Source organism: Python bivittatus, unplaced genomic scaffold (assembly GCF_059951505.1).
Source record: "Python bivittatus isolate LINGU-HERP-01145 unplaced genomic scaffold, Pbiv_v1 ctg000320_np1212, whole genome shotgun sequence".
Lineage (NCBI taxonomy): Eukaryota > Metazoa > Chordata > Lepidosauria > Squamata > Pythonidae > Python > Python bivittatus.
This window is the reverse complement of record NW_028277052.1, coordinates 14,656,797-14,674,283: the sequence shown is the minus strand read 5'-3', so window position 1 is coordinate 14,674,283 and position 17,487 is coordinate 14,656,797. Positions and strand designations below refer to the sequence as shown.

General features: G+C 42.3%; 1 protein-coding gene across 1 annotated transcript in view; it reads left to right on the top strand.

Annotated features, from left to right (window-relative positions):
* The window catches only part of LOC103064613 (G protein-coupled receptor kinase 5-like), a 71,575-nt gene that overhangs the window by 26,949 nt on the left and 27,139 nt on the right, over positions 1–17,487 (top strand). The window contains exons 2-3 of the mRNA XM_007432849.3: positions 12,143–12,238; positions 16,816–16,928. Of these exons, the coding sequence (XP_007432911.1) occupies positions 12,143–12,238; positions 16,816–16,928 (209 nt within the window). The remainder of the gene's footprint in view (positions 1–12,142; positions 12,239–16,815; positions 16,929–17,487) is intronic.

The following is a 17,487-nucleotide window of genomic DNA, read 5'->3' as shown; positions in this document are numbered from 1 at the left end:
GTTTTGGAGTTAATCAGTTTTAAATCTGTGAGTGTTTGTGATTGCACCTCTAGATTAGATCTAGATCTTGGATTTGTAGGTATCTCTTTTTACTCCTTCCAACTTAATGGAATTTTGGGGAAAAAATTCTGTAAAGTTGTTCTGCCTTTCCATTTGTTTGGGCAGCCTTCACTCAAGAAGTGTGTGGAAATCCCTTCTTGTTCTTCCTTAATTGAGCTTGCCAAATTAACTGCAGCATTGATCACTGATAATGCTGCTCTATCACTGGGAAGAGAACCAGGGGACTTCCTCAACTTTTCTTGTGCCAAGAAGTAAACATGGGTGTTAGCGCTGACGTCCCCAGTATGCCATTGACACAGACCATTAACCTGCCCTGCTCCAAGGCATAGGGAGAGACGTAAATCGAGTCATACGCAGGTCCTCTTTACTTCTTACCGTCTCTCTTTTTTCCCCTCCGTCCTGGTCAGAAACGATAACAGTGCTGTAAATTCAGCTATTTAACAGCTTGAAGTTTGTAGCTCTGCACCAAGTGTTCTGTTGTTATTCATCCAACCTACATACGATGTAGGACATCATCGGTGGTGTCTCCTGGCATGGCTGTTGTGTTCGCTGTTTCTGCAGTTGGTCAGGCAGGACTTTCAAGGCTCGCAAGGAACAAGATAGTGGTAAATCAAGAACTGATGTAAAAGAAACAGGTTAAAAAATTATTTGCAGTGATCCACATGAGAGCCCCTTCCTCAGTTGTTTTTAAGTGTTATATTGATCATAATGAACAGAAGCCCTGGCTTATATGAATTTTGGCAATTTGGGTAAAGATAAGTTAATCTGCAACATTAGTTGTAGACAACTGTGGGAAAACCTAATGGCCACTTTCTCTCGACAGTGATCTCCCGGCTTTCATGGGGTGAAACCCAGATTAGCCTATTTGAGTTCTCAACCCAGTATTAGCCCCTCTGGTTGATCTCAGTTTTCAGCACCTCAGATCAAGAAAGTCTTTCTCATCCGTAGCTTCCTGATCCTGTTTAAACCAATGGGAGCCAGGTTAGAAAAAGCTGAACCATGCAGCTTGATAGCATTTTCTGGGTGATAAAGCAAAGCAACCAAGTTCCCCGTCCTGCTATCTTTCTTATAATCGTGTAGCCAAGGGCACTGGAAGTGTGTACACCTACACATCTGGAAGGTGTAAAAGTGGAAAAGGCAGCAATACACTGCAGCTGAAAAATGATATTATCATCAAATCATAGTGATAGCAAGAGTTCTTGCTACTAAAGATATTGGAAAACAGGCCAATTTGCAGTAGGCAGGACTGGGCCAGATGAACAGATATTCTAACTTGGTATAGAACAGTTTTCTCTGCAATTTGCTTAGCCATGATTGGTTGAAGAAGCTCAGTTGGTTCAAACAATAGTAGCTCAGCCCACATAGTCTGCTAAACCACATATGGATGTCAATTTGTTTCCAGCTTAGCACAATTGTGAATGCAACCAACCTATTGATCCCTATCACTAGCACCATGGCTGTGTCCTCCTCTGAGTTAGCCCTGCGTTATTTTGAAACTGTGTTTCCCTAAAAATCAAAATAAGAAGCAGAAAGGGCAAGTGGGCCTGGCAGAAATCACCCTGCCCACCCTTTCCCTTTTTTTTTTAAACTCAATTTGAAATGTGTGGAAGAATGTCCAGACGTCTGTGTTCTTATCAAGAATTCATACTGACGGCAGACATGAGGTAAGAATAGCCCTTAATAAGATCATTATCAGGCTTCTATTAAAATGGAGGGGCGGAAGGGACCTTGAGAAGATGGGTGGTGGTGGTGGTGGTAAGAGGTTTGGGAGGAGGAGATCTCTTCAGAAGTTGGCAAGCATGAGTCGTGCTATTGTTGCAAGTTAGGAAGAGGAAATCTAAATATCCATTCAACAACCTCACAGTGCGTAAGTAGAGTTAAGAAAGCCAAAGGCCTGGATTTTCCAGCCAGATCTTTTCAGCTCATGTTACCCCTTTAGCTGAACAGCCCTTGTACAGGTTGGAAAATAGGGTGATGTGAGGCTTCCAAGCAGTGTTGGCTGGACTTAGATTTTTTTTCTTTTTTCATCACTGTAAAGTGGATGTAGTTGGTTGTTTTCAATTTCATCTGGCAAAAGATGCTTCGTTTCATCCAAACTGCAGCTGCAAATCTCTGCCCCATTTACATCGATGGCTAATCATCCTTCTTTCAAGAGGACCAGAATCAAAAGAGAATGAGGTTCCTGGACTTTTTTTTCCTTCCAAAAATGACTTGTCAAACAATAGCCACTTCTACCCAACCAAAACAACCCAATAAAGAATGCATTGTATCTGGGTTTGCACAGCAGGCTGAGAGATAAACCATGATTTATAAGCCACAAATAGCTGGGTTTGGAGAGTACACTAAGCAATAAACCAGGGTGGGCACCTTTTGTGCATCTCTGCCATGAACCACAATTTACAAGTTATGATGCTTAGAGTCACACTCTGCACTCAGGAAAAGCAAAATAAATTACAGTATAGTTTAAGTTGGTCTTGTGAACTGGAGGATAGTGTAGATCTAGTGCATTTTGTTTCATCCATAGGTACCACCTCATGGTCATTGAAACAGAAAGTGAAAACCTTTTGGAATATTGTAGGAAGATAAAAGCAAGTTTCAGAGGTTCATAAATGTTGTCTGGCCTTAGCACATACAGTATATTCACATTCCTACCCCGCTACTTCCTTTGGGATATACAACCTTATGTAAAGCACCAAGGAAAAAATGGGTGGGGGGACAAAAGCAAAAGAAATTGGAGGCGGGAGATAAGAGAAAACCCGTTTCACCATGACCTAGTCCAAGTCTTCAGAAAACCAAGATTTTTCCCAGTTTTGCAGCTAACTTTAATTTAACTGAACTGCCAAGAGCTGAATGTGGGATGACCATAAATCCTGTGTTGTGTTGCTCACTGTGGCAGAAACAGTGAAGAAGTCCTTGTGACAAGCATTCAATATTTAGATGGACAGGAGGCAGCCTCTAGGTGATTTGTAGACATTGTATGGTATTTTCTCCCCTTTCAATTGGTGCTTTAAAACCTATTGGTAATAGATGGCTATTACTGTGAAGAAGTTTAACTACCAGATGAATAAAACTACATGGCTAAGCCAATCATTTGTAGCATCTGCCCACATGATGAGGACAATTATACCATGTCTCCGCTACTAATTTGAAATCTGGGGAAATAGTACTTTTTGTCATGCCACATTCTGTAGAGGGCCAAGCCACCCATGTGGTTCTGGGTGCCCTGTTTGAAGACTCTTCGAAGGTAGTCCTGTGTCTAATGCATCGACGTCTTCTACCCGGTTTTTTAAAAATGACCTGCTTTATAGGCAGGGTCAAATATGTTGCTCCTGAGTTCACTTGTAGATAGGGATACCATAAACCTTCTCATTTTTTTTTTGGTAGGCTTAAGATGATGGGAGCAGGCAGGGTTGGGGTGGTAGTGTGTGTGACTCCAGCTTTGCAAAGCTAGGGCAATTTGGTTGATTGGAGTTACTTAAACAAACAAACAAGATCATTCTGCTATTATGCATTGTCACTGAGAGAAACAATGGACAGCTCAGAGAAGAAATGTCTTACTTGGTTGCCTCAAGTCTTTTCTGGTGACATGAAAGCTACTGAGAAATCCTGAGCTGAATTTCTCAATACTCCAATTTGTTTTGCCATGCCCAACTTCCCCAACAACCCCACAGTTTTCTTTCCTTCCTTTGTTCCATGTTTTTCTGAAAAGTTACATGCCTGAAGGCCATCTACGGTATGGCATAATGGACTATGGTCTGATCTTCTCTTGTACGCTAAAGTGCGCATGAAAATCCTGACTTAAACTTGGAATCAATTTATATGTTTGGAAAAAAGTATCTAACTCTATCCTCTTGGGCCACTGCTATTCCAAAGTATAGGAAATGGTTTGTATGTCCAAATGCTATAGACAGGGAGAAGCTTCTCTCGGTCTGAAAGCTAGCATGTTGGGCTGAGAAATCTTCTTCTTCCCCATATGGTCCAAGATAATTGCAAAAGAACAAGAATGCTGCAGATTTCAGTCTCCCACCAGCCTCCTGAGGTAGTCACAATGCTATCAGGAATGCTTTGCTTTGTTTTAAACCTTTGAATCAAACTTTAATTTATAAAAGCTTTTTGTTCTACTTCGGGTACCTTTTAGACTCTTTTCTGGCCTGCTAAAGTTATGCTAAAATAAGGCTGGCTGGGCAATTCTGGGAGTTGAAGTCCACGCATCTTAAAGTTGCCAAGGTTGAGAAGCACTGATTTGGGGCGCGGTCAGAAAATAAAATATATATATTCTTTTTCATTCTTAAAATGGCATTTTGCAGCGTTTGGTCCCTTTGTCTACAGAAGGAACCTTGTTGTGCAAAACAGGTGCTTGGGGTATGAGGCAGGTTTTGTTTTGTTTTGTTTTGTTTTGTTTTGTTTTGTTTTATTTATTTATTTATTTATTTATTTATTAAAAGAAAAAACACATCAATCCCTCCAACAGTGGCTAAAATCCACTGTCCAAGTGGATTATTTATCCACTAAAATTATCAGCACGTTTTCTTGGGGGGGGGGGCAGTTTTGGGGGGTTGTAGATGTTGGCAGCATATTAACATTCAGAAGTTGAGGGTGGGATGGGGGCTGCTTTGTTTCCCTGTCTTTCCCAGGTATGCATGTCTGCAGTGTGGTTGCTCCCTTTCCCAAGACTAGTGCGTTCCTTCTAAATCCAAGGTCCCAGGAGCTTGGTGTACTGGTGTTAGATGCACTAGCCGTGAGCAAGGCGTAAGAGGCAGAGGCTCTGAAATTCATGGAAGAAACAGAGTGCATTGGGCTATCCTGCGTATTTACTGAAAGGAATCCGTTTCAGCTCTGACGCTTAGCCTATTCATAGAAAAGGAAGTGAACTGATTCCAACAGGAAGCTTTTGCCCAGCCTATTCCTTGGAGGGTTCAGAATTACAAGGAGTCTCCACAAGTTTCGCGAAGGGCTGTGGCCCACTCAGACCCTGCTGGTGGGGCAATGGAGCCATGCGCCTTTTGGTGGTGTCGGCACTTCCTGCGTGCCTACCTTGGCATCATAAGGCACTTCTCCTTGGATGGCAAACGTTCAACAGAAGAAGTTCTGCCTGGCCAGCCACCAGCTCTGAGCTGTCCAGAGGAGTGCTGATTACTTCATACGTGAAGCATTTAGGCTGTGAAAGGAGGGGAGCAGGAAGGGGAGCTAAGGAAGAAAATCAAATCCATACATCCCCCTCCACACACACACACTACACTCCCCAGCAGTCTCCTTTTTCCAAAAAAGTTTTTAAAAGTGAAAAAAAGAAACCCTGGTATAGAGCTATATCAGGCATAAGCAGTGGCTATGTTATTTTGAAGTCTTCGGAATAATTTGAATTGAGTCTTTGGGATCATTTTAATTTTAAAAGACCCATGGATTTTCTTCGCTTCTTTCTCACCCGACCCTGGTTATAATATCTGAGGTTTCTTCCAACATTCTGGAAACCCAGGGGATACTGTCCGGTGTCTGGTCTGGTGTTCTGCTATTCCCAAAGGCCATATCATGGATGATTCTGTTTTTGCTAAGGCAAGGGAGAGTCAAGAAACTCTGGAGATTATATACCCATTTGGGATGCCCTAAGCCTGTTCAGTGTCCCTTTCGAATTGTTAGCAGCAAATACTGCCTCCCTGCACATTTTCAGCTTTTGGAGCAGAGACGAGTTTTGCTTAACTAACAGAAGATTCCAAGATTGCTAATCCAAGCCCGTTTGCGGGAACAGAGGAACATAGGTGCTTCCAGATCCAGCCTTGCTATTTAAATACATCTGACTATATCAAGATACTAAGCTAGAAGCCATATGGGAAAAGTAAAAGAGAGATGAAAAAAGATGGAATGCAAAAATGAAGCAGCAAGGCATATGTTTCTGGAGACCAAAAGTAAAGAATACTGGGACGGACTTTTTATTAGTCCTGACTGTTGGCATCATGCTGGTGATAGCTGATGTGAGTCTGTGTTCCAAAATTCCTGAAAAGCCACAATATTTTATTTCTGTATTTATTTGATTTATATGGCCACCCATCTCACAGAGGTGATTCTGGGTGGCATTTAACGATTAGACATGCACACACAACCCCCCACAACATATAACCCTGCTCCTAAGCACAGAAGCTGCGAAAAAGCTGATGCAGAAGAAATGCTAGTGAGTGGTATTTCATGCATTTCCAGTTTAAAGGTGTCACTCAGCAGGGCTGCCTAAGTCCTCTGCATGGAGAATTTGAGCATCCCTTCTTGGCATAGTAAATGAGGTGGGCAGAAGATTCTGGCAGAGCTAACAGAATAATAATTTTAAACATTGCTTTGGGAGAGGCAATTAGGAAATTTTGGTGTGGACAGAGTGTTGTATTCTGTTCCATTCTGTTACTCCAAGAAATAGACTAAAACCCAAGGAAGCTGATGTCTGGCCTTCTAGTTCTGGCAATCTAAGTGTCAGTCTTTTGCCTCTGGTTCTGGCTGATGGGTGTTGGAGCCCTGATAAAAGCAGGAGGAAGGGGTGGGGGAGATCTTGCCAGCTGCCAGTTGACTTTCTCACAGGAGGTAGACATGAGTGATCTAGAAGGTCCCACCATGTGGATTTGCTGGATACTCATCTTACCCTCTTTTCTTTTTTTTAATAATCTCAGCCCCATTTTGAAAAAGAAATTTAATTCTCAGGGTTACTGCAAGAGCATGTGATATTAAACACATTGCAGTGACTTCTAAAATATGTTGAGTGTAACTCCTCAAAGATAACAGCTGTGGCTGGCTAATCCATAGTTAAAGATGTCAGCACTGACTCAAAATATTGCAGATGACTAAAGGAGCAGGGAATCAGTCACCCCCAGATGTTTGCCAAGGCGTGGAGAATTTGTCCTTCCTTGGGGGATACTGATCACTCTTGTGTAGCAACATCTGGAGGGCCACCGTTTTCCTCACTTTGTTTAAACCCGTTTCCATCTGCAAAATAAAGGTGAATATGATTTTGATTTAGTTTTGTCCTGTCTCTTCAGTTTCATATTCTTATTTTTAATACTATAAAATATACTATCCTGCTTACAACAAAACATCCCAAATGGATTCTAGAAGCACAAAATTTGGCTTCCTGTAAGTGACCTCAAGTTGCTTTTCTGCTAAAAAGAGAGAAATGTAACAAGCGTCAGAGTGCCCAAGAAGATACAGTAATAGAGGTGAAATATGTTCCGAACAAATATTTCTGTAAAAGGAGCAATATGAAAGGACCCATCCAGTAGTTTCAACTGTTACTTGTCTACCAAGGCAAGTATGTTCATGATACAGTCTATTATTGAATTTGCCGTCTATCAGAGCAGATGGAAGCACATTGTTACAGGGCTTAAAACATGCTGTCCAGTGTTTAGGCAGAGACAAGTTTTTAAAATGACTGGATGTACAAAAGGTTTGGTCTCCGTGTTTGAGAGTCTAAAGGGGCACCTGCTAGATTGATTTGTAGTTCCATATCTATGATGTATTTTATAAGGAACTCTCTAGCCTTCATAGGAGAAAGAGGAGGAGGATAACAATAACAACATTATTTTCGCTACCTAGAAAAACTTTGGGGTACTTTTCTGTTGCATTCTTATACTGCAGCATAGCAAATAGTGTGTTGAATTTTTGCTTGAATTCCACTGGATAAAATCACATAAAGTCATTATTTCTTAAGCTAACCTGCCTTTGCAAATGGGGAAACAATAACAATTAGTGTATTGTTGAAGGCATTCACGGCCGGAATACGATGGCTGGTGTGGGTCTTCCGGGCTGTGTGGCCGTGTTCTGGAAGTTTTGTTTCCTAATGTTTCGCCAGCATCTGTGACCGGCATCTTGAGAGAGCAGGAGCACAGACAGGAGCAGTTCTCTCTGTGCCCAGGGTGACACAGGGTCACCTCATCCTGGGCACAGAGAGAACTGCTCCTGTCTGTGCTCCTGCTCTCTGAAGATGCCGGTCACAGATGCTGGCGAAACGTTAGGAAACAAAACTTCCAGAACACGGCCACACAGCCCCGAAGACCCACACCAGCCATCAATAACAATTAGATTCGTAAGTCTTGATAATAATGAGATGTGGACTAAATAGCAAACTGTGGGCTGAGTTCACGCTTTGATTGATTAATAAGATTTATAACCAACCCTAATCCATAAATGAAAGGTTCCACATGCAGTTGCCAAAAACATTGGATGCAAAACTATTCCAAAATGTGCTATCGTATTGCAATGTTTAAAATGACAGAAGGCAACATTATTAAATACACGGGGAACAATAATATTATTTGCATTTAATTAATTTGATTTTTATTAAATTTAAAGATATTACAACAAAACTTATTTTTTTTAACCTGGTCCTAGTTTTTGGCTTAGATCCACCTACTTGTTGGAATGATACTGCTCAAAAGCCAGCTGTCATCTTCCATCTGGAAAAAAAAATGCAGCTTCCTCATAACCCATTGTTTGCAGTTTACATTCGTATTCATGTTAAATCAAAACAAACTATATTATGGCTTAGGATGACATGAGAAGTCAGCTTTGGTGGGTGATCCCATGAATTCTTTAAAGTGTAGAATCTTCCTAACTTTGTTGTTGTTGTTGTTACACAAGAGTGTGTGATGCATGTAGGTGTGTCTGAGAAAGAGAAAGCTGTGGCTGCATGCTGTGGGTGGATTATGATTCCCGGGAATTTCCTAAACTTAAGGCGTCTGCATTGTGCATGCAAGAGCATTGTCTTGGACAAGACGGGAGTCTCCCGATGGCAGCCAGCAAGATAAGGAAGCTCGTGGACTGCTAATGGGTGAGTCCAGAGGATGGAGCATTGTCCATGGCGGAAGTGGAAACCACCTTTGGTCTCCAGCTCCAAGAATCTGCTCTGAAAGTGAAGTTCATCATCCCTTGGAAGTGGTCCAACAAGGTTACTGAAAGGGCAACCTTTATGAAAGGGAAAAGATTAATTACAACAGCAGGAATGGAACGGCCCCTCCTGGAGACTAGAAAACCCTGAGAAAAGTTAGAAGGTAGTTCCTGAAGCAGCTGTAGTAGAGGGACAAGCACTTAAGTGCTTTCTGCTTCCTTCCTCTCTGTTATTTATTTCACTTGTATCCTTCCTTTTGTCTGTGGGTCTCATGGCAGTATACATGGTTTCCCACTCACTTTTTCTCATCACAACAGTACCACAACATAGGTGAGGCTGAGAGAAGATGATTAACCCAAGTGTACTCTGTGTTTCATTGCTGAGTGAGAACAGGTTATTCAGTTTTCAACCATGCCACCTCTCTGGCTCACACCTAGGTTGGTTCACACAGTGTGCTAAGTCATGATATGATTTGTTTGGTATGGGTTTAGCAGATGGTTGGGAACCAATGACCATCCAGATGTCATTGAAGTACTCCAATCCTTCCTCCTAAGGCTGCTGGGAATTGTAATTCAGCAACCTCTGGGACGTCACAGATGATTAGTGTGTTGATTGTGTTGTGGAAACCCAGCCACTGTAGTTTGAATAGTATGGTTTATGATATAGTGGGATCTGTGAACTCATCCAGTGTGGTTTACTCAACAGACCACCCTTTATTATCATGTGAGGATCCAGCCATTCTCTTCTAGCCTCTAACTAAGGGGTATTTAGTCAAGGGAAGTCTACCAATATTTCTCTCCCAATTTCCATCTGATCATATTGAATGTTAACAGCATGTTAGATGTTGAGCTGAACAGAAAAGCATTTTGGTCCCTGAAGTTGCTTTAAAATATGAGAAGTGTAAATAGAGAAGATCTCACCAAAGAATCCAGTGGGAGCTGGGGTAATGAGTTGGTTAAGATCCTTGATTCACCTCTTGCTTCTGGATCAAACTGACTCGGTTTGGCAACCCAAGCCAGTTCCTCAGCCGCCAGCATCACTACAATATTGGGGGAATCTGCCTGGTAAGGTTAATACTAGGGCACTTTCCAAACTGCATGAGTGAGAATAAAAGCCCCCCTCCTCGATTGGTTAAAGCAGCTGCATCCTTTGGGGAGAATATGGATGTTTCAAACAATTTCCTTGGTTGTCTATGTATATGTTTACAGGAATAGCAGTCCAAGCAGAAGTTATCTGTACATGCACATGCACTTATGGGCAATCAGAGAAGCCTTCAAAGCAGCCATGCTGAGCCTTCCTAAAAATATGGCTCCTTGAATGTTTTGGGTTGGATTGCCAACTCATGCCAACACCCACTGCAAGCACCCTTTTCAAATGCTTTGCATAGCCTTAGCTATTATAAGTAGATCAAGATAATGTGTATGAAATGCTTGGAATACCTAAACTCCTCCTCCTCCTCTTAATTATTTGGGGTTTACTGGATTAAGACACAATTATTTGGGGTTTACTGGATTAAGACACTCCTTGAAGGAGTAAGTCAAGGACCATGCTCATTTTAACTTCTCTTCTTAGTCCATGTGAAGCAATGTCTGCACGATGCGTGAGTGTCATCTCATGTAGAATCTATCAGGACACCATATACAGCGAGATACAACCTCTATTTCTGTACTGTGCAGAGTGCTTCTGAGCTATCCACTATAGACTGGAAGTCTGCTGATATGGAAGGACAAAAATATAATAGCTTTGCTTGTTACAGAGGTGGAGAGGAATGTTGACAAGCAGCGTAGGGACAAGCTAGAGGTGAAGTGTAGGTCGTATTAGCAAACAATAGGTTCAAGGTGGGCCACTGGAAATGGACCATTTCTTTTCACAAGTCATCCAATGAAGATTTGGTGCCTTCTAAAGATGTTGGAACTATCCATGAGGAGGGTACCAACTGGGGAAGGCCGATCTAATATCTTTTGGTCCCTGGGATTCTTACCAAGAATGCTGGACCACGAAGACCTTGATCTCATCCAGCAAAGCACTTATGTTCTCATTCAAGCACTCAGAATCATAAGTGCACTCCTGTTTCCATGGTGAAGCAGCCTCTGGAGGTGGAACAATAGCTCAACTATAGTTCATCACTTTTGAGATCATGCCAAATCATAAGCCTGACTTGGGCATTATTTTAAACTACGGAGAAATCGTATATTGAAAAGCAGTGGGACTTAGCATGTCACCTCTGCTTGAAATTAGTGTTTATCCAATCCCAGTGCCCTTCATGGGAAGGCCTGAAGGGAGATTCATCTGCACTCAGCTGAGTGCATTTGAAATCTTCCTCTTCAATCAGGACGCTGTATGCGTCCCTATACCTCCTTCACATGATGCTGTTTGTCTTCAACTGGTTGGGCAAGCTTGATGCCTGTGGCACTCCAACTCTCATTAGTGCAAACTTCCATGGCCAGTGGTTAAGTGTGACCATATTTTAGCCTGATAAAACCTGGGGAGGGGGTACAGATTGCCTACCCCTTGCTTGAAAGAAGTCCTACAAAGAGCTATAATTTGCAGAGGGTGTTTCTGCAAACCAGCCTCACGCTGAGATTTTTTTTTTATCCTGGCTGATGCCAAGACTTACTTAGTCTGTCCAGGCCTCCTTGTATATGTCAGTAAAAATACTTTAAAGGAGCTTGTTGTTATTGCACCTGACAAACAGATTTGTTGAAATGTGTCAGATAATTTAATTGCTTCTGTGAATTCTCTGGGAAGCTGTTTGACATTTGCAGTCAGTCTGTGATTTGCATTTAGTCATAAAGTTTCGGTTTTCTGAAGGTTTTCTTCCACCGAGAAAGAGGCTTCTGTTTTTCTACTTCACCCTTAAGTTATTTATGTGCAATAGTTTTCCTTGGGTTTAATTGATACATGGGATACAAGGAAGGTTGCACATTCTAAAAAGGTTATTGCAAAATCCAACGTGTCATGCTCAAGCATAGCCTTTGAGCAGATTATAATTAAGTTAAATACAAGCATTCCACCTAGGACAAACCACACCAGGATGTTCTTCTAATTTATGATGGAAAGGATTGGCTGGGATGGTCAGTATTGTGCTGAACTGTCCAAATCAAAGTGAACCAATCCCACCCTGGCCATCCTAGAAGGAAGATAAAACAGAGTCAGAAAATCAAACCATTACAAGTCATTTTATTATCCACATTCATCATTTGCCCCCCTTCTCTGTCTGGTTTGCAGGAGGTGGAGGGAAGCGGAAAGGAAGGAGCAAGAAATGGAGGGAGATCCTCAAGTTCCCACACATCAGCCAGTGTGATGAGCTCCGGAAAGGGTTGGGTAAGTGCAACATGAGACAGACCCAGCCTGCTCAAGAAAATGAACTTGGCCCCTAAGGCAGGAGCTGGGGACCAAAAGCATCACAAAATCCCCTCTCACCCCTGTGGGTGGTCTGTGTCTTCCTCAATCTTGGGTCCTCTACCAGAGACCTGGGAATTTGAAGGTTCTGCAGAGTATCTTAGCTGTTCCTAGCACTGCACTCTTCTGAACAGAGAGCTCTGATGTCGTTCCTGGGATCTGTTGGAGCCATTCCCATCTCCCAGTTTAGGAGTCACAGCCCTGAGTGCTGCTACCACCACGGGGACCACTTTGGCCTTTACTTTCCACATTCTCTCTAGTTCTTCTTTCAGGCCCTGGTACTTTTCCAGCTTCTCATGCTCCTTATTCCTGATGTTGCTGTCACTTGGCACTGCTACATCTATCACCACCACTGTCTTCTGGTCCTTGTCTACTACCACAATATCTGGTCAATTGGCTAAATCAACATTAAATAAAACAGACCTGTCTGTCTGTCTGGATCTGGAAGTCCCACAGGTTCTTAGCCCTGTTATTCTCCACAATCTTCTGTGGAATCTCCCATCTGGACTTGGGAGAGTCTAGCCCATACATTGTGCAGATGTTCCTGTACACAATGCCAGCTACTCAGTTGTGCCATTCAGTGTATGCTGTTCCTGCCTGCATCTTACACCCTGCCCCTATGTGTTGGACTATTTTTGAGGCCTCCCTGCCCCTTGGGTCCTGTCTAGTGTAGTAGGCCCCTGCTTCTATGGATCTGGTGCTCAGTGCCTGTTCTTGTGGTGCTATGACCAGTGCCTCAGTGCTGTCTTTTAGTCCAGCCCTTTCCAGCCACCGATAGGATTTCCCAATGTCAGCCACCTCAGCTATCTGTTGATGGTACATCCCGTGCGGGGGCTTGTCTTGCCATGGCACTTCCTCATATATATCTTTTGCTATTGCTGTTGCTATCATTTTTATTGGTGTTGGTTCCATCAACATGCAGGTGCTTTACAGAGTGGAAAAGGTATTGGAGGTCATATTCCTCCTCCACGGAATGCACAGCCTAAAACTTAACAGAGAAGCAAGGAAAGGATCTGAAAACAAATTTAAGTAAGAAGAATCAGTAGTTATTTTGGATACTTAAGCTAAGTTGCTGTATGGTAGAGGTGGGAAAGGCACAGTCCATGAAAAGGAATATGATGGAACTGGAAAAGGCAGAATGGGGCAATCAAATTGAACAGGGGCTCAAGCCCTCAAGCACTTTCTCTACAATATTTGGGATTCTTTCGCTTGAGGAAAAAAAGTGACTGAATGGGCATGATTGATTGAGAAGGATAAAATCATGCATGGCGTGAGAAAATGGAAGGAGATATTATTTTTCTGTCTCTCCCAAACACTAGGATCAGATGTCATCTAACGAGACTGATTGGAAAAACATTTAAGACAGACAAAAGGAAGCACTTCTTCGCACAGTGCATAATTACCTGTGGAATTCATTACCACAAGGTGTGGTGATGGCCACTAATTTGGATAATTTCATAAAAGGATTGCATCAGTTCAGGATTGAATCAATTCAGGGAGGATAGGTCTGTTGAAGGTGATTAGTCTTGAACTTCAGTGTAGTTCTGAGTTGCATATTTCCAAATACCAGTTGTAGGGAAATTGTGGTGGGAGAGAAGTATCTCCATCTTCCATTTGTGAACACCCTAGATCAGTATTGTCCAAACTTGGCCACTTTAAGATGAGTGGACTTTATGCTGGCTGGGGAATTCTGGGAGTTGAAGTTCACTCATCTTAAAGTGGCCAAGTTTGGACAATACTGCCCTAGATGCATCTGGTTGGCCACTGAGAAATAAAATGCTGGATAAAGTTGGGCCATGACTTGATACAGCCCATTCTTATGATTGTGGGCCATGTACACCCTTGTCCATTTCTACCCCCTCCCCATCTCACCAATGATTCCCAGATTTTCCAGAATTACACTGTTGAAATTTGATGACATTTGATAAAATATGGCTGTGTTATTTCTCAGGGCTTTTTTTTAAGGGCCTTTATGAGGCTTAGTAGATCCATTTTACTTCTTAAAATCCTTAAAAGTATATTGGGTTGGGGGTGGGGGTGGAGAAAAAAAAAGGGCTGAGGTACCTTGGTATTTGAGGAGAAGAGAACAGTGGGCTTCTCTTCTAAAGAAATTATCCACCTCTGATGTATCCATGGCAACTGTGTCTTTGAGGTGTGAGGACCACATTGCATTTTTATTCCCCACAACAGCAAACCTGAAGAATAAGATGGGTTAACAGAGAGTTATCAGCCCAGAGTCATTGTGACTGAATGACTGAGGGGGTGGACTAGAACCTGGGTCTTCCCACTCCTAATCCAACACTGAACTACTACACTACACTGGTTATCAGAGGGAAGTTGGAAGTGACTTCTATTAGATGCCTACTGTGTGTTTTTTATGCATTGAATCATCTTCAAGTCATCTCTTTCCAACAGCTTCTTTGAGCCTTTTTTCAGGTGAATCAACACAAAGAGTAACTTAATAGCCTTGGTGGTTGTGCGTCCTGGACTCTGACTTTAACTAAGCCTACTCTTCTCCCAGGCCCTTGCAGACTATTAGAGATTCTTGCCCCCGCCCCATCCTCTCATGCTTCAGTTTGTTCCCAAAAGACACATGCTGTGATGCAAAGGAGAACATGTTCCTACTGCTTGGAAGTATGTTTACAGTAGAGTCAAAGGGGCAGTTTCCCACTTGGTGAAATGGGGAATGCAAAGGAGTTGAGCAAAGCAAGATTGGGCAGCTTTGTAAGTGGACTCAGCAGGACCTGACTCTGACAACCAGAGGTTGCAGGCATGGAATGTGCTATGAGCCGCTGAGTGCAAAGAAGAGTTGGCCTCCCCAGTACCTGAAAAGCAAGTCATGAGAATCCAATTTTTTTCAAGATCTTGAATTCTGCACTCAGTTCCAAAGGTCCTCTTTGTTTGATGTGATTGTATGAAGAATTTGTGTTTCAGGATCAGCTGAGACATCATCCCAAAGCTGGACAGTTTTGTAGCTACACAGACAAACTATGATTTAGAATTGCTTTTCTACTTTCATGTGCTCAGAATTCAGGTGCTAATGAAAATGTTGCACAGAGTCATCATCTGTGTTCACACATCACACTAAACAATAATGCAGCTTATTTGTTATGACTTTGCATATAGCGTGAGCCAAGCCATTGTTGTTTTGAAAGCACAATTAATGGGGTAGAATTGTTGTTTGTTTAATAAACCATTGTTAAGCACACCATGGTTTAAAACAATGTTTGAATTAGCACAGCCATGGGCTTCAAATTCACAGCAAGACATGGTTTCATTTTTGTGAGCCATTCAGACAATTCTGGCTTCAGAGCAAAGCAACTTCAAATCTCATTAACTATGATCTGATCTGAAATCTAAACCTAGCCTTCTTCTTTGGGGGATGTTGTGCATCTTCAGATGTAAATATTTTAGCTATGGGCCATTTTACCCCCTTTTGGTTGAGAATGAAAAAAAAATACACCTCATTGACATTATTTTTTCATTCTTGCATGTATATTGGTTACATGTCCCTTTTTTTTCCTAATATCTTGGAAGGATGTATCTTTCTTTGCCCCCTACTGATACTGTTCAGAAAAAGCATTATTTATAGTAGTGGAATTAGCTGGTTTTAGATTCTGGATTTACTTCAGGGTTAGGGTTAAGATCCAAAAATTAAATAAAAACTATTTTAATTTCTGTATTCCTGCAAGATTGTCAAATATCATAAGATATGATTAGTTTGGTGTGGGTTCCTCCCTCAAGGCATATTTCTAAGTAGCTTTTGCAGTCCTTTCAGACTTGCCAGATATCTAAACCAAATTACTATCCCCAAACTAAGGCAGGTTGCACTTCCATCAACAATTTTAGAGGGAAGATACAAAGGCACCCAATTCAAATCCAGACTACGCCCATGGGGAGAAGGAGCCACTGAAACCACCCCAACATGTCTTATTATATTGCTTATTTTATGCTGACTCGTCATGAGTTCTTAGCCCCATCTTTAAATTACCTGCTCATTCCAATCAGTTCTATTTAAAACTCTTATTTTTGCACTCAAATTACTCTATTTCTTTAAGTACGGACAAATGTTGTCGTGTAATATGTAAGACACGGAGCAGTTTGATTGATTAGCTTACCTAATTCACATTAATCAATACTAGTTTTATGTGTGCAATGTGTTTTATGGACTGGTCATGGAGCACCATAAAGAATCTCTCTCTCTCTCTCATATGATTTCAGTGGTTTTACATGAATTTTTGAGGCTGAGATTTTAGCCATATTAACATCTTATTATTTGGCATCTGCCTCCTGGAAAGACTGCAGGCCCCTGGTTTAATGAATTGCGGGGAATCCTGTTCAAACAGCCTTTAGTTTTATTGCATTTCCTTTAAAAGATGGCACTCCAGCTTGCTGCATTTGAAGTCCCTCTAGAGGGAGGGTCATCCTTGAGAGCCCCACAGCCCAGCGCTGTCTGCTTGTGACTGACAATAATTCCTCCCCCATCTCTTCTTTTGTAGAACGAGACTACAGCAGTTTGTGTGACAAGCAACCCATCGGCCGACTGCTTTTCCGCCAGTTCTGTGAGACCCGGCTGGAACTCCTACGGTGTATCCACTTCCTGGATGCTGTGGTAAGGCAAGCGTAGTTTCTAAAGTGTGTCTGGCTCTAAGAAACACTCAATATGCTGAGCTAGCCATTGTGGGACAATTGGATTCCCTTTGGCGACTTCTGTTTGAAGTATCAGAAAGCTTTGGAAGGCAAGGGATCAATGGAGGCATTCTAACTCAGCAGCAAAGTCAATGGTATCCTTGGTATCTCAAGTCTAGAAGAGTGATGGGAAAAGACCCTTGATACCATACGCAATATTGAGCTAGGTGGGCCATGGTTCATTTTCTCTCCTCCTCCTCCTAAAGCATCAGGAATGCTTTAGCTGGGTGCAAAATGCCTGCTTTACATGCAGTTGGTCATGGGGTTGATCCCAGGGGTCTCCCACTGAAAACCAGTGGGATTTGGTGGCAAGTGGTGACTTTGCCAAGTCTTATGGAGAGGTTCTTCAGCTTGGCTCCTCCATCCTTTGCCACTAGTTGGAATTTGGAGAATCCATCCTGGGCGTTTCTCATGGTAAAATGGCTGCCACCTAAGAAGCTGTTTCTGTCCAGGCCCGCATAAGCCATTGTGGCTGTTTATCA